This window comes from Didymella exigua, assembly GCF_010094145.1.
Source record: "Didymella exigua CBS 183.55 unplaced genomic scaffold M421scaffold_1, whole genome shotgun sequence".
Classification (NCBI taxonomy): domain Eukaryota; kingdom Fungi; phylum Ascomycota; class Dothideomycetes; order Pleosporales; family Didymellaceae; genus Didymella; species Didymella exigua.
Genome location: NW_022984775.1, coordinates 1,371,852 through 1,387,805, shown reverse-complemented (window position 1 = coordinate 1,387,805; position 15,954 = coordinate 1,371,852). Strand labels below are relative to the sequence as shown.

Below are 15,954 nucleotides of genomic sequence, written 5' to 3'. Positions count from 1 at the left end.
GAGCACTCTCGTGGACTACCCTTTGAGGAATGTCTGGAGCGCTCCGGATGTAGCGAGGGGGAGACGCCTCAATCTTGCAGTAGTCAGCGTTCGTAGGCGTGTAGCGAGGTTGAGGTCAGATTTGATGGACGTCGGCGGACGCGGTTCGAGGGCCCACCTGTAGCCACCAAACTGGCCTGACTTGGCGGCACGTTCAAGATTGCCTCATGTGCTCATGATGCACGGCCTGTGCGACAACAGCTTGACCACCATTGCGACCGTGTGTCGCAGAGCTGTAGAGCGAAGTGGAGCTTTGCCTATTTCCAAGCGCAAAAGCTTTGCGTGCAATCTCTTGACGAGCAGCGAGGTGAGCACTGAGCAGCAGCATCATCGTGCTGCCGCCAGGCTTAAAGATGGTCTCGTCCTGGTTTCCCCCGAGCGGAAGACCTCGTATCTGACAATCGCTTAGCGCATCTGCAACCGGTGGTGCTCGGCGCAACCCTTCGAAGAAAGCCATGGCTGGGGAATCCATCACGACATCCTTCAGTGAGCACCTTCCGCATGCTGCAATGGGCAGCTTGCACAGCGTCGAGCCGGCGCAATGTTACCGCCCACTACGCTTTCTTCGCATGTCCTTCAAGATGGTCAACAGCAATGCACGATCATCAACAACGCCTCAAATAACTGAGGAGGCTCGGTGATGCCCACTATACCTGACCGTGGAGTCGCAGCACGCCTGAGATCCAAGCGCAAAGGATGCAGACAAGGGGTCCCCTCGAGGGCACTAGCATAATGGCGCTACATGGCTCGTCCCTCCTGACCAATAGCGTACCCAAAGGGTCTGGAGGGCTTGGTTGTTTATCGAGAGCCTGCTTGCTGTGATGCTGACTTTGGGCTGACCTGTTGCTCGTGGTGTGGTATTCTTGTCCTCGCCGCGGCTCATATTTCTGCCAGGTTGCCAGTGTCTGCTCTGTATCTTAGCACTATCGAACGTTTGATCCAACCCCGGCCGTGTCGCGCAAGCCTTGTCGTTGAGCCCCTCCAGATCGCCCCGGGAGGTCTGAGCACGGTAGACCGAAAAGGCATCTAATTTCTCGACATACGGCCGCCTTTCGCTGTTCATAGGTATTGTAAACACCGCACAACCCTGCGCTGCTCCAGCGTCGACGCCCACCTCTTCTTGCACCCTGCTACATTCGCGAGCGCGTGCACCGGGTTGTCCTTTTTCTCCCTGACCAGTGTCGCGGGCGCGGTTCGGACTCTCGTGCATCTCCTGCACGAACCTGCACCTCTCTTTGGCCGACCGCTGGAACCCGCAGCTAAGCTGCTCCTCCTGTACCACCGGCCGCCTCCAGTGGGCTGTCTTCCCGTGCGCCGCTGCCGCATAATATCTGGCTCGCTGCCAGAGCAATATCTCGTCACCTAGGTCTCCTTGCCTAGGGCACCAGGAAGAGGTCAAACGGTATGTACCTCGACTCTGTGCCGGTCAACCCCGCCAAGATCTTGCAGACAGCAACCATGCCCTGCGGCAACTGCGCCCGCTGCCTCTGCGAATTACCTTCACTGCTGACTGTTCAAGCAACATTCCGGTGACTTCGTCTCACGACGTAGCCGCTCTGCGAAGGTCCCGCGACACGGCGCAACGAGCGAGTACTGCGTCCTACCCAGCGGCCTCCACGACAACGGCCGCCCTTCCATATCTCCTACCTACAGACTCTCTCGGAGCTCTATATGCAGTCGGCGTCTGCCAGTCATAAATCATGGACACAGAGGATGGACAGGTTTTCATAAGAGTGCGTATGACCTGCCAACTTCGCGCACGAGACTGATGCTGATGTGCTCCAGAACTTGGCGTACTTTGTACGAACACATGAGAAAGCGCTCGCAAACGCACTACAGTTGCAGCGACAGGCTCCCAAACATGAGCGAAGCAATTCTCTCTCGCCTACCTCGCCCACGGGTCCCTCGAGCCCCCCAGTCTCCACTTCTTCCAGTGTCTGGGCCGCAGCACTCTCGCTACCATCTTTGACTTTCACATCTCCCACGATTAAGCCGGCGAAGTTGACGCTGACACCGCACCATCTGTTCTACCTGCTCTCGCGATTTGAGGACACCTCCATTCCTGTGGGACCCATGAATGTTCGACTGGAAAACATCCACACCGATGCCTCGCCCACAAACTATGTGTCGTTCCTCAGCAATACCCAGCGCCACAGGCAGAAGAACTCAGACGGCAATTCGATTCACTCTGTGTCGAGTGTGCGTAGCGTAATGTCTGGCATGTCCTCGCTTTGGTCAAGTCTGCGCATTGGATCCAATAGTGCAGCCAAGGCCGAGAAGCAGAAGGCATTGCTCCAGGAGGATCTGCGATACCTCTACTCCGCGTTCACCAAGATCCCCTGTCTGCGACTAGCTCCGGATCACAAGGCTCGCCTGATCGCGGGGTATGAGGAGTTTCCTTTCGACACTGCTGTGCCACTTTTCGCCTTCAAGAACGTTACAGCGCTGGAGATCTACGATGTCGATTTTCGCCAGTTCTATGGCTGGGACAGGCTTGCTGAGAACCTTCGCAGTCTGACTGTCAAGCGAGCAGGTGTCGACGATCCTGCTGATCTGATCATCAACATTGTCTTGGACGATATCGACAAGCGTCGCAGACGTTCTGCTAAGGCACCTCAGTCTCCAGCACCATGGCCCACGACAAGTCCTACCGCAAGACACGCACACCTAGCCCGGTCCGAGGAGTCGCCGCCGTCCTCGCCCAACGCTTCCAGCAAACAAGGATCGAGCCCTCGTAATTCCGATGTCATGCGAGACTGCCCTAGCAAAGTGCCTGCGACACAGCGTCAGCGAAGCAATTCGCCTACTCGACCCACCAGCTCTCGACATGGCTCGAGCCATGCTCATGGCCACGGAAGGAGTTCTGCCCCAAACTACAGGCGTTCATCTGGTAGCTCGGCATCAAGCGTCCGATCGAACACACCAAGGGGAAGTTCGTCTAATCTACTCTCCCTAGGTTGGTTTCCTTCGACCAAGTGGCGCTTTCTGAGGCATTTGAGTCTGGCAGACAACGCTCTCACGAACATATCTCCTCAGAGTCTTGCGCCGCTTACGAATACCTTGCAGTCGCTCGACCTCTCCGCCAACCTTTTCAGCGAGATCCCGGATAGCCTGGCTACTTTGACTTGCCTACGTGCACTCAACCTGTCAAATTGCATGATCGAGGGGTTGCAATCCCTAGGACGCAATCCGTTGCCTGCGATCACCACCCTGAATCTGCGGTCCAATCGTCTATCGTCACTAGCTGGAATCGAGCGCCTGCTGTCCCTGGAACGAGTCGACTTCAGGGATAACAATCTGACGGATCCTACTGAGCTCGCGCGACTCACTGTCATCCCTGACATGGCCGAGATCTACATCCACCGCAACCCCTTTTGCAAGTCATATTCCAACTACCGTGTCACAATCTTCAACTTGTTCCGCCGGACACCTGGCTACACAGAGGATGTCATCATTGACTCAACAGGACCAAGCAATGTTGAGAAGAAACAACTTGTCGATCGAGCACCTGAGCTTCCAGGTGTCCCAGTCGTCAAACCGCCGGTCGAAGACGAGATGCCACCGCCCCATGTTCCTCCGATGGTCGTCAAGGCTATCGACTCCACAACCGAGGACCCGGACCTTCTCGGGCGCTCCGGCTCGGTGCAACGTCAGAAGAGCGCACGGAGCGCGCAGGCTGCGCACGGCTCACAACGGAAGAAGAAGGGTCCCAAGCGGAGGATTGTTGAGCTCTCGCATGCTGAGGCCTTGCAACAATCAAACGCTTCTGGCCTTACTGGATTGCCTTACGACGACACGTCCGCAAGGACACCGCCCAGGATACAGAAAACCACCACAGACGTCACAGTGCCAGACAAACCTCGCTTCGAAGAGCCACAGAATGGGAAAGTCACTGGAGATCCTGTCAAGAGGCCCTCTCTCGATGAGCGAGTCGTCATAGACACTACTCATACCACCCACCAGCAATTGCCGCCTATCGATACCTCGACCGAGAGCAAAGCTCCTCAGATCCCCGAGCAGGAGTTCGATGTCAGCAATGATCTGTACAAGAAGAAGATCGAGGCGCTTCGAGAAGACTTCGGCAACACTTGGTTGACTGCGTTGGGTGACGAGAGCTGGGATTCCGCCGCTTCAGGCCTGTCGCCAGACCGCGGTTACACCTCACCTACCATACGACCAGCGATGCCCCGGACGCCCAGTCAGGGTATCGTCTCAGGCGGTCGCACACTGGGCTGATCTTCACAGCCCATTGATCTAATCAGTTTTGCGATACCCAAAAGATTTGTGTTTTTCATTCTCATATCTGCACCACCTGTTTTTAGGTGCTGGCAGATCATTTTGGCTCTTGTCGTATCTCTGCTGTTTTACTTTACGCAGATCATTCTCTCTTGCATGGCGTTGGTTGGATTGGCTTTGAGGGCTTGAGCGGCTGCGTCACGCTCGTTGTTCTTCCGTGTTTGTTCCTTTCTATATATCGATATACCGGCGGCATTCTCATCCCTAAAAAGGCTGGCTGTGCTTGCATTTCCTGCGCAGTTTACGGACCTGTTATGACCTGTCTTTGTATCATTAATCATCTCACGGCGTTATTTGGGCTTGGAAGACTCTCAGCTTTGTTTTGCGAACATGGCTCATCTAGCTTGGCTTGTGAGCAATGAGGGGCGGCTGTTTGACTTATTGCATAATGAGGAGCGGATATTTGGACACGTTTCTAGGTAGCTGCAAAGTCAAATATGACGATTATGTCCTTGGCAAGGGTGAGGTTCTCTAGACACCGAGCAGTGAATTGTACCGCGCACGTGATGCCAACGTCCGCTCGGGATCTGTGGGCCGATTGAAAGCTGGGTATATGAAGTCTCTTGTGCACGCATTGATGTATGCTGCGGAACTGAAACGGTCTGTACTGTGACCTCACCGCATTGGCGCATGAAAATACTCGGTGTGTAAGGGGACGCGCCGAGCTTGCCTGCAGAGCCGGTGCCCAAGCCTAGAACGAGAAATACCGCTCGATGTCTCTGGAACACTGTCAGACGTTCGCCGTGAGCAGTCGTTGCCAGGAAAGGTGAACAGCATCTCCGTGGCAGTTCGCAAAAAGAAATTCCTGCTGTGCTCGCTGGCAGGACTCGTGAGCGTACAGGAATGCACATGTGTAGACGTTGGGTCGAGCTTCCATGTAACGCGCGTGAGAGGGCGGAGCAGGCAGAATGATGACAGAGCGCTTGGGCGGTTCAATGCAAGCCCTGCTCCCAAACACACCCGCCTCGCTCCTCTCGGATCCAGACACTTTTCACTTGCTTTCTGCCTCAACCGCCAAAGACAGCTCGAATAACTGCGATTGCTTACCTCGTCGTTGGCCGCGCGTTCTGTAGTTGGTTAGCTCGTACTTCTCTGCCAAGCTAGCCCCAAGGACGAAACAATCCAGGCAAAACTACTACACGGCAACGCTCTACCACTCGCACCACCCACCTGCCCCGACTTTCGAGTAGCAAAGCTTTCTGACGCACTTCTCTGCCGTGCCGCACCGAGAACCACTTCGCAGCAACCGCCATCTGACCCCGCACCCCACGTCGCAGCCAGGCGGTGAGGTCCCGTCCCTCAGCATCCCACTCGACATCGCTCGGCCACAACAACGCCTCAGCGCCCCGCTCCCATCGCGCCCTCAACCGCCCACCGCACCACCAGCGCAGGTAGACTCTTGAGCACGTGCACAATTGACGACCCCGACTCGCGAGTCACTCTTAGCGTCGAGTAGACCCAGCACTGCCGCAAGGCGTCTCTGAGGGGCTTCGAGCCATTCTCCATCCAGCGCCCACCGCTAGCACCCAGCGTCCACACGACCGGCCCATCTGCACGTGAGGTACGTTGCACTCCTGCCTGCTGCGTTCGCCCGGCTGCTCCTCCCGTACAGTGGACATGTGCGCCGTGGGCAGCCTGGCAACAACGGACCACGCCAATGCGGCCTCGTGTCTACAGGGCTCCCCATGCTGACAGCAAACCTCTAGGGACAAAACCTTTTGCGTCAACGCGCTCTTTCTCTCCGACCCCACCCACGCGAGGTTCTCCCTTGCTCCCTCCCAAACTCTACACCAAGCCAGTAGCAAGCCACAGCTATGGCCGAAACCGAGGTAGATCTCGACTCCATCATAGACCGTCTTCTAGAGGTCAGGGGCAGCAGGCCCGGCAAACAGGTTCAGCTGCTCGAGACTGAGATCCGCTATCTGTGCACCAAGGCGCGTGAGATCTTCATCTCGCAGCCCATCCTCCTCGAGCTCGAGGCACCCATCAAGGTCAGTGGTGCTCAAAAGAGTCAGGGACTTCACTGACAACGGACGACCAGATTTGCGGAGATATCCACGGCCAGTACTACGATCTGCTCCGACTTTTCGAATATGGCGGCTTCCCTCCTGAGGCGAACTACCTCTTCCTCGGCGACTACGTCGACCGTGGCAAGCAGTCGCTAGAGACCATCTGCCTGCTCCTCGCATACAAGATCAAGTACCCAGAGAACTTCTTCATCCTGCGTGGTAACCATGAGTGCGCCTCAATCAACCGCATCTACGGTTTCTACGACGAGTGCAAGCGAAGATACAACATCAAGCTGTGGAAGACATTCACCGACTGCTTCAACTGCCTGCCCATCGCTGCCATCATCGACGAGAAGATCTTCACCATGCACGGTGGTCTTAGCCCTGACCTGAACTCCATGGAGCAGATCAGGCGGGTCATGAGACCTACTGATGTGAGTAATACTGCGGTTCTTGATCTTGGTTGTTATACATCAAGTATCAGAATAGCTCAAGCTGACTTGCGCAGATTCCTGACTGCGGTCTTCTCTGCGATCTCCTGTGGTCCGACCCTGACAAGGATATTACTGGCTGGAGCGAGAACGACAGAGGTGTCAGTTTCACATTTGGCCCTGATGTTGTGTCACGCTTCCTGCAAAAACACGACATGGACCTCATCTGCCGTGCCCATCAGGTTGTAGAAGACGGATACGAGTTTTTCTCAAAGCGTCAACTCGTCACATTGTTCAGTGCGCCGAACTACTGTGGCGAGTTTGACAACGCAGGTGCAATGATGAGCGTCGACGAGAGCTTGCTGTGCTCCTTCCAGGTATGCCCTTAAGGTGCTTAAACGTGCAACAGAGACTAATGTTGTATCCACAGATCCTGAAACCTGCCGAAAAGAAACAAAAGTATGTACCCAAGTTCAGCGCCCGCGGTCTGCCGACTCCTCGTAGCAGAGGAAGTTGAGATTTCTCTTTTTTCAGCTACACATTCAGAACACATACCAACAATTTTTACAGCAGGTTTGGGCGCCGATAGACAGCGAAATCTCGATAGCCCCGAGTCCCTACGCCGATCTGCCCTTGCGAGTCCGACCCCATCATATTCGAAATCGCTTTCGCGCCCACGACAACCCAATTACTCTTCGACATTTGTACACCAACACCCCTTCCTGTCCTCGTAGCGAGAGCGGCGCACAACATTCTGTAACGAACATCATGGTTGCGAGCTGTCTCGACATTCCGAATAGCGCTTTAGACGGTCTTTCGCGCTTCACTTTGCCTCTCGTGCTCGCCGGCGAACAAGAGGTTGAATGATCAGAGGTCGTTTGCTGTGTTCAGAAGGACGGAAAACAGAACATGACTTACGGCTGCGCTACAATCACGCTTGTCACAACGGCTACGATTTCGCACGGTTCTCTCGATACGTTGGCATTCTTGATATGGGTTACGTGGGGTGCGAGCATTTGGGAGTCTCATGGATGGGCCTCCATCAGCGGGCTTGTTTCTACATTCGGTGTCCCCCTGTTTTGGGTGGCGGACGAGGCTAAAACACTCGATCGATAATGTCTGTCATTTCTTTACTTTTTCGCGTTCATCAATCAATGAGCAAACCTTCGGGGATGTAAGCTATGGAAGCGGTTCACGTGTATGCATTATTTGACATGCGTCTGGTGCCCCTCTTTTTTCTCGTCATGCCAGTCGCCACCTTCACAGAGTTTCTTTGCTATCAGACAGGTCTCCGTGGTTTTCTATCCATGTAATGATATCTTGCCCTTTGAATTGGAGCCCGACTATGTCACCCGGGTCTGAATATCGAACTGACACGAATGCTGGGCCGTCACATCAACAACCGCCCGATCCGCAAGGAACACAGCTCCAACCGGCCCCAAGCTCAATTGCCTCCCACAGACCATGCCCGCGGGCATCCCTGGTCCTCCTTCGACTCAACGCCTCGCACATCACAACTTGCTTGACATATCTCTACGCTGCATTCAATCTCCTAGCTCCCTATCCAACTGCACAAGCAAACACTCGCTTGCCCTCCTCACACTCACTCACGTCCGTCTAGCGTGCACAAGTTCATGGCTTGGATCGAGTGCGGTGCATTCGTACTGTTGTACTGAGGTCTGAGTGGGTGTTTTGGAAGAGCGTCGACATAAGGGGTTTGTGGTTAATGCCATACGTTGTCTTGCCAGTGCAAATCTCGCCGTGAGGTTTATGTTGAGAGACTGTGGCTGTGCACGTACGGGTGTAGGGGAAAGGTGGAAAGAGGGTGAAGCGGAGCATCGTTATGAGTGTGTCACTTTTCAGACAGCACGACATGTGCTCCAAAGACAATGTTTCATGGTCAAGAGAGTCTACTGCTGAGCGTAGCAGCGAAGGCAGATAAGATCGATTTTGTCAGATGTGCAGTAAAGGCACCCATATAAGCACGTGCTGACAACTGCTTAGATAAGAATGGAGAAGAAGAGCAAGCCGGCCATACCGAAGTGGATTTTCTTTTCGACGGAGAGGCACAATGGCATTGGGGTTGTTGGTTTTGGGCATCAGAGGAGGGCGGAATGGAGCCGACTACCTATATACAACACAAGGCGCAGGATTGCACATGCCGACAGAGTGTTTGGAGATGAAGAAGAGCAAAGCGGGCATTGTTTGTGTCTTGCTGCTTTAGCGCCAAAAGAATGGCATGGAGTAGTACAGTATGGTTTTTGAACTAGAAAAGCAGCAGATCGTTGTCAATTGACGCTGTGCTCTCGACATAAATTTGGAATAGCGGAGACAGAAGAGCGGTGGAGTGAAGAGAAGCAGACGGCGGAAACGATAGTCTTTTGAAAGGGTTACAAGTGGCGTGAGAGCCCGAATGGCACGGAGTGTTGTTGGAAAGAGTAGTAGAACCTTCGCATAGTAGTGTGATGGTTGGGTCATCTCGAATTAGTTGTAGTATGTCGTCAATGTCATCTAGTCGTTCGCATAGTTACAGTCCGAATGTCAGATTTCCTCCGATGCCCCATATTGCGCCATCGTAAATGCATGATACACGAAATCATAAACATCTCCATCGTTCTTCTTCCGTCTCAATCATCTACACCATATTCTCCGTCTCACTTCCATTTCTCTCTTTCCTGTCGTACTTGATCTTCTTACTCCTCTTGCTTTTCTTAACCTTTGGATGGCTCTGCTGCTCTTCCCAGATCACCAGCCCAGTAGGCCGCTCACGGCGGTGCACACGATCAATACCAAGATGCTCCAGTCCATCGCGGCCAACGTAGATGCCGAAACCATATCGGATTGCACCAGGATCAGCCGTGCTATCGCGCTGCGGTACGCCAACACGGCGCTTCTCCTTCCCGCCCAGCGCCGGATCAGTAGGAGAATCACCCCTCACGAGCGAGCGTACCGACTGACTGAACGAGCGCTCCGCATACGCGGTGCCCATCAATCTTGTGACCAACTCCGGCTTCGTCTGCGGTCGGTAGAACGCGCGATCCCCCAGAATCGGGCTCTGGTACACCCAACTCACAACCTCAGCGATGGTGTTACTCCGATGCGGCAGCTTCGCCTTCTTGCGACCCGGCAGCAGCGCAAACAGACCCACGATGTACAGCGCGAGGAAGAAACAGAGAGCGTAGTATCCCGGTAGATCGGCGGCCACGCGCACCGTGTCTTCGTTGGCGTAGTATTGTGTCCAGAAACAGCCGCCTGCAACAACCGGGATGGCAAGACTGGCTAGCGAGATGACCGAAAGGATGGCGGTGGCAAAGTGTCGGTTTCCGACGGCTGCGAGCGTTACAGAGAGAGGCAGGCGGCAAGGGTAATCGAGGAGCAGGGAGGTTTCTGCTGTTGCACCGCCGGCCGATGAGAGGGACATGTATGGCTGCAGCACGCGGCGGGAGTAATCGACGGATAGGAGTGCAAGGAAGAGGAACATGCCGATGACTGCAGGCACGAAAGAGTACAAGAAGTTGCTTGTCGAGAAGCCGGCGGCGTCGGTGCGTGCAGTCACGGCGGGCAGGAATCCGAGGCGTACAGCCGAATTAACGTAACTGATCACGTAGAAGGCGATGAGCAAGATGATGCCAACCACGATATTTGCAATTACGGCGCCGTCCTTGAGATACCACGGCAAAAATCGTAGGCGTACGGGAGGACTGCGGATGTCGGTTCGAATGTGGAAGTCTCCTGATTGATCGTGAGTCTGCTCGAGATTCGCACGATCAGACACCTTCTCCCTGATTCGTCCGTCTTCGATCGAGAAGCGGCGCGTCTCGCCGTTTTCCTCGCCGATGCCGTAGAAAATGTCTTTCGTGCGGTTCGATGTGCTCCAGTATCCGATGCGGTCAGCGCGATTGCGCAGGCGGTCCCAGTCGCCATTGGCAAAGGTCTCAGAGCCCTCGTACTCGGCCATGACATTGGAACGCTCAAAGAGTGCAATGATGTCGGCGAGAGATCGGGGATCCCATCTCAGACCCGTTGGCTTGCGAAGAGTAATCAGAACGACGAACAATGCAATGACGAGAAGTATGTACAGTGCAACGACTGTCCAGATGACACCCTGTACGGCGACCCATCGCCAGACAGATGCTGTCAAGTCGTAGCGTACGTTGAAAGAAGCTGCAAGAAGGGGTATCGTCCATGCGAAAAGCCAGAAGATGATGTAGCAAGCGCCAATAGCCGGATGACCAGCACGAAAGTGCTCGATTCTGGGAAGCAGAAACTGCGTTGGGTGGAGCTCGAGGAAGACAGCCTCAGAGCGGCGATGGAATGAATTTGATGCCATTGACAAGAATGGAATGATTCTTTGTAGAGCGGTCTGGACTTGAATGAGCCAGATAAAGATGAACATGCCGAGTAATGTTGGGAGGTACTCGAAGACGAAGTAACGTCCATCACCAAAGTTGGTGTAGTTCCACAGTCCATTGCCTCCGTCTCGTGACGACAAGACAGCAGATGCAATCAGACCAGCCAACATGAGCAGACATAGGAAGCTGAATAATCCCAGCCAGGCTGGGCGGAGGACGGCGGGGACGAAGTGGAGAGGCAGGTGGTCGAGGTCGTGCGCTACGAAGACGTCCTTATCTGCACTGAAGGCAGAGGCCTGGGGGTACTGCACACGCGGGTCATCATGTAGTAGTGGTTCGACCTGCATTTGTGCCGGCATTCGATGTTGATAATATGGAGGTTGTTGCTGTGTACGAGGTGGCGATTCGTATGCCGGGGCAGGTGACGAGAACTGAACGTTGTGAGGCGTAGCGACTGGCTTGCGAGGAATCGAGTGACGTCTCGAGTGTCTGTTGGAATTCGGCGGCATGTGCTCTGACATCCTCTTCTGTGTCTGCTGCTCCTGCGCCATGTACCCCAGGCCATGATCAGGAACTATCCGCTCTACAGGGTAGTCCTCCTCGTACTGCCGTACTTCAGGGTACACTCGTGACCCTCGAACCTCCTCATCTCGGGTGAGTTGGTCGATAGCAAAGCGAATGTATGGTGTTGTGTCTTGGCCGGGTGTTGTGGCCTGCGAATCTGGGTCCATGTTGGACCGCCGTCTGGTGTCCATCGATCTTCGCTCTTCTGAGATTGTGGAGATGGGACGGCCTTGGAGAAGGTGTGCGGCGTGTGACTGCTGAGGCTGACCTCTTGGAATACCCACGCCTCTGAGTGATGTTACCGGGGCCTGGTGCTGTGTCTGCAATTGCTCATGACTTCGTGTGGGTGTGTGGCTGGTGGGTGTCTGGTACAGGCGTCTCCGGTCGTCGCTGTCGTTGGAGTTATGATCAGAAGCGCTGTAGTAACCTTCGGATGCGGCTTGTGATGCTGCAATGCTTTGTTGTGAGCTCGAGTGAGAAAGTTGAGGTCGTGATACTATTGGAAATCAGTCAATGATGGATGCTGTGCGTCAAGCTGCTGTACCGTTGGTGTGCTTGAGATGGTATTCAGGCTCCACACTCATGATCTTTGGAACACTTAAATAAGTGGAGTCGCTAGGAATGTTGGCATTGTCGTGGACGGTACCAAAGTGCGGCCCCATGGGCAGTTATTGCACATGGAAAGCTGGCTCGTGGGAGACTTGTGGGGCTGTAGGAGGCTGGGGAGGCTGGCAGGGGGGCTCTTTTTCGTCACAGGTGCACGCACATTGGTGAGACATGGTTAATTGACAGCGCAGTCGGCGCGGCGAACAAAACAGGATCTGCGATTGGCTATACTACTTGCTTGATAAATCGAGATGGATGGTGGTGTCGTTGGCACATCCCCGCAATTGGTGACGATGATCACCTAGCGCCCGGGCCCGTCCCAAATCTCTACCGTCAACAATGTTCATCCTCTCATTGCCTCTTGACTTGGATTTATCAGTCAAATCCAAGCTCCAATTGTTGATTCCGCGATAATTTTGCACTTCTCGAAGAAATCTTCCCTTCAGCCGAAAGCCGACGATTGATGGCAAGTAAGCCAAGAACAGACGAGGCTAGATGCAGCCTCATTCTGGACGTGGCTGTCTGAAATGTTGACAGCCCAGTTGGACATGTTCAATGTCGAAATGCTCAGACGGCGATCCTTGAGCGAAAGCTCTCGATCAAGCAGCATCACCGAAGCTGTTGCGTCGCGCTCTCCCTGCTCCAGATCAGTGATATGATGTCGGTCGCCTTGATTGTTCCTGCTTTGCAAGGATGTCAGGAGATACTTCCCGTCAGCCCTTAGACCGCCCTGACCGAACCTCCTTGATGTCTTACACCTGAATACCATTTTGTTATTGTATTGATGTAACCTATCTCCAGCAGCATACAATATTTCTTTTTACTTTTCAACTTGCCTCCCGCATATTGTTTACACCATACTTCACAATGACTGGACAACGCTTTGCCCGTGCCGCTGCAAAGGCGCCTGTCAAGTACACTTCGGGCTCAGAGGACTCAGACTTCAGTGATAAGAAACGAAAGAGGTCGACCAAAATTACAGCCAAAGCCACTCGTACAAAGGGCACAAAGCGACCACAGTTGCCTGATAAAGAGGCTGGGAAGACGCCCAAGCGCCGCAAGAGGTCTCCTGAAACGCTCGCGGCTGAACACAAAGAGAAAAGTAGGATTCAAGAGGGAAAGGCTGCCAAACAGCAGGTGAAGCAGCTATGGGAGGACTGGCTGTCAAAGAATGATGTATCTGGCAAATTGCTCGATGACGAACCTGAGCGCGATGATACTGTCACGCAGACCGATGCGCATAAGCAGTACGACGTGAAAGCAAACGAATTGGTTACACTGGAACACTTCGAAAAACCTAATTAGTATGGCGGTCAGACCAAGCTGTTTCTGGCTGCAGAAGTAAAGAAGGTGGCAGTCCGGAAGTATGGCTTGCTCACAGGCTCCATGGAGGAGTCCGAAATCTTGGAGAGAGGTGGAGAGCTCTGGGACGAATGGAAGGAGAAGTATGTTCATTCACTTGGTTCTCGTTATTCTTACTAACATAGATGCAGACACAAGGACGACGCACAAGCAACTCCCAATAAGCAAAACAAGGAAGCAACAGCCAAGGACACACCGAAGGCAAAGACGCCCAAATAGAAGTGGGCCGCATATGTCGAAGAGCACAATGTCGGCGACGAGAAGCTCTCCGATGAGCCTGACGAGAGCATCAACCAAACTGACAGCAAGACCCACTATCTTCTTTTACCTGGAGATCTGGTCTGCTTACCTCACTTCCCGAGGCCTAACCCCAAGTACGGCAACACTACAAAGCTCTTCAACAGGGCGGATGTAAGGGTTCTGGCATATCGCAAGGCCGCAACTGTTGATGGTCTTGAGGAAGGCGAGGACCCTGGAGAGTTCTTGAGCAAGGGGAAAGAGCTGCTAGGTCCCGCAGTGGTAGCTGCCACCAAGTCCAAGGTGTCTGCAGAAGCATAGAGAGCTTACATTGAGGCCTGTAAGCTCAGTGGCAGACGACTGCTAGCCGAGGAACCGACACCCTCCACGACTGAGGTCACAGCAAGGGTGTGCTACCAGCTGGATGCGTGTGATCTGGCCGTCTTGAACTACTTCGAGAAGCCCAATAAGACCACCCCCGACTGTGCAGTCAAGATCTTCCGAGAACACGATGTCAGGCTTATTCTGTACCTTAAGGTTGCGACTCTGGCTGGAATAGAGAACACTACTGATGCAAAATTTCTGGGCTGGGGAGCTGAGTTGGCAAGGGAAGCGCTGATGGAGCGCGAAAAGTTGTTGTACAAGATGTGTGCGTATGATCCAAACATCAAGTTCTTGTTCAAGGTGGTCATGCACGAATGATAATGGCTGTTATTATTACGAACGACCGTGGCTCGTTTCACAAACATTATACAGTTGCAAGAAAAATGTGCATATGACCGAGGATACAGTCGCTGTCGAAGATTCCTACGTATGTACAAACATGTTAGGGGAATTAACTTGGTGCAAGGAAGGCTACGATTCGTTCAGACCACCGGCCACCCACTGGAAAAGTCGAGCTTGTTGATACCAAACTGTTTCTGACTGTCAGCATAGCCGATACGTGTGTCGACGTAGTGGTAGTAGAGGACGCTGTTGCGTTATTAGCTACATATGTTGACGAAGGTGACGATTGTACTTACGGTCCTAGCGACGGATCGTTCATGATACCCTGACCACCCGGTCCATAGACCCAGTCGTGAGAATCAAGAACGGTAGTTCCGCCACCCGAGAGGCAAGACTTGCCGCTCTTATCAACCTCAATACTTGTCAGTACAAAGCTACTTTCGTATAACCCGATAGTTGACTTACAAAAGGCCCGGAAACAGAGCTCGACCGACAAGCCTGAATCTTGTACTCTTTCCCAGCAGTAGGCCGGCTTGTGTCATATCCACAACAGCTCCCCACGCTGAAGAACAAGTAGTAGTAATCCCCATACTTGTACCCAAACACCCCCTCCTGCGCCTGCGGACTCGTCGGCACAAATGCAATCTGTGTTGCGCTTGTCACCGCCTTGGCTACTTTTGTGGGTGTGGCGGTCATCTCAATCTGGAATAAATCGCTCCAGAAGCTGCCAAAGTTCATGTATAGCTTGCCGCCTGCAGACTCCAGATTACCATCAATAGCATTGAACTTGCTGCCAGTGACGCTTTCGACGCCAGTAGAACCCAAGTCGGTCCACGAGCCAACGTCCATGGTGGAGCTTGTTGCGACGCCAACGGCGCTGTCTTGCGACCCGAAGGAGGACACACTGTAGTAGAGGTAGTATGTTGCACCGACCTTGGAGACATCTGGGGCCCAGAGATCTTGGTTGCCGGCTTTGTTGATTTTCGAGCCGTTGGGTAGAGCGGCGCCTTTGTAGGTCCACGGACCTTGGATGGAGGGTGCGGTGTGCACTGCGACTTTGCCGCCTACAAGTTTGTTAGCTGCTTTGGTGCCAGGGAACATGTGAGGGGCTATCGTAGATTTGTCAAGCTGAAGGGAGACTTGCCTGTACTGAAGCGGAAGTACGTGCCGTCATCGCGGCGGACGAGAGATGGATCGTGTGCGTTCGTACAGGTCCCACTACAGGAGAGAGGGTTCGCGTAGGCATCAGCAGTCGCGGCAAGGACGGAGATGATCATTGAAACAGCCAGAGTGGACATCATCTTGAAGGTTTGAAGGTAGTATGACAAAACA

General features: G+C 53.7%; 6 protein-coding genes across 6 annotated transcripts; 3 read left to right on the top strand and 3 right to left on the bottom strand.

Annotated features, from left to right (window-relative positions):
- Positions 1-637: 637 nt before the first annotated feature.
- On the bottom strand, positions 638-1,494 carry M421DRAFT_119179 (uncharacterized protein). Its single transcript, XM_033587281.1, has one exon. It carries the CDS (start codon positions 1,247-1,249, stop codon positions 764-766), a length of 486 nt encoding a protein of 161 aa, XP_033454609.1. The 5' UTR covers positions 1,250-1,494; the 3' UTR covers positions 638-763.
- A 245-nt stretch (positions 1,495-1,739) lies between these two features.
- M421DRAFT_88331 (L domain-like protein) lies at positions 1,740-4,275 on the top strand (the record flags this gene model as incomplete). The annotated part of the gene is made up of 2 exons (XM_033597656.1): positions 1,740-1,772; positions 1,825-4,275. The coding sequence occupies 2 exons, from the start codon at positions 1,740-1,742 to the stop codon at positions 4,273-4,275; spliced, it is 2,484 nt and encodes an 827-aa protein (XP_033454608.1).
- A 1,874-nt stretch (positions 4,276-6,149) lies between these two features.
- Positions 6,150-7,292, top strand: M421DRAFT_51345 (serine/threonine-protein phosphatase PP1; the record flags this gene model as incomplete). Its single annotated transcript, XM_033594925.1, has 4 exons — positions 6,150-6,326; positions 6,377-6,778; positions 6,853-7,152; positions 7,206-7,292. 4 exons carry the CDS (start codon positions 6,150-6,152, stop codon positions 7,290-7,292), a joined length of 966 nt encoding a protein of 321 aa, XP_033454607.1.
- A 1,934-nt stretch (positions 7,293-9,226) lies between these two features.
- Positions 9,227-12,435, bottom strand: M421DRAFT_415387 (uncharacterized protein). Its single transcript, XM_033590681.1, has 2 exons — positions 12,236-12,435; positions 9,227-12,187 (listed from the first exon to the last, which is right to left on the bottom strand). The coding sequence occupies exons 1-2, from the start codon at positions 12,351-12,353 to the stop codon at positions 9,411-9,413; spliced, it is 2,895 nt and encodes a 964-aa protein (XP_033454606.1). The 5' UTR covers positions 12,354-12,435; the 3' UTR covers positions 9,227-9,410.
- Positions 12,436-13,164: 729 nt separating this feature from the next.
- On the top strand, positions 13,165-13,878 carry M421DRAFT_88328 (uncharacterized protein; the record flags this gene model as incomplete). The annotated part of the gene is made up of 3 exons (XM_033597655.1): positions 13,165-13,551; positions 13,603-13,742; positions 13,791-13,878. 3 exons carry the CDS (start codon positions 13,165-13,167, stop codon positions 13,876-13,878), a joined length of 615 nt encoding a protein of 204 aa, XP_033454605.1.
- Positions 13,879-14,762: 884 nt separating this feature from the next.
- M421DRAFT_388895 (glycoside hydrolase family 43 protein) lies at positions 14,763-15,899 on the bottom strand (the record flags this gene model as incomplete). Its single annotated transcript, XM_033589952.1, has 4 exons — positions 14,763-14,868; positions 14,919-15,034; positions 15,088-15,686; positions 15,767-15,899. The coding sequence occupies 4 exons, from the start codon at positions 15,897-15,899 to the stop codon at positions 14,763-14,765; spliced, it is 954 nt and encodes a 317-aa protein (XP_033454604.1).
- Positions 15,900-15,954: the final 55 nt, after the last annotated feature.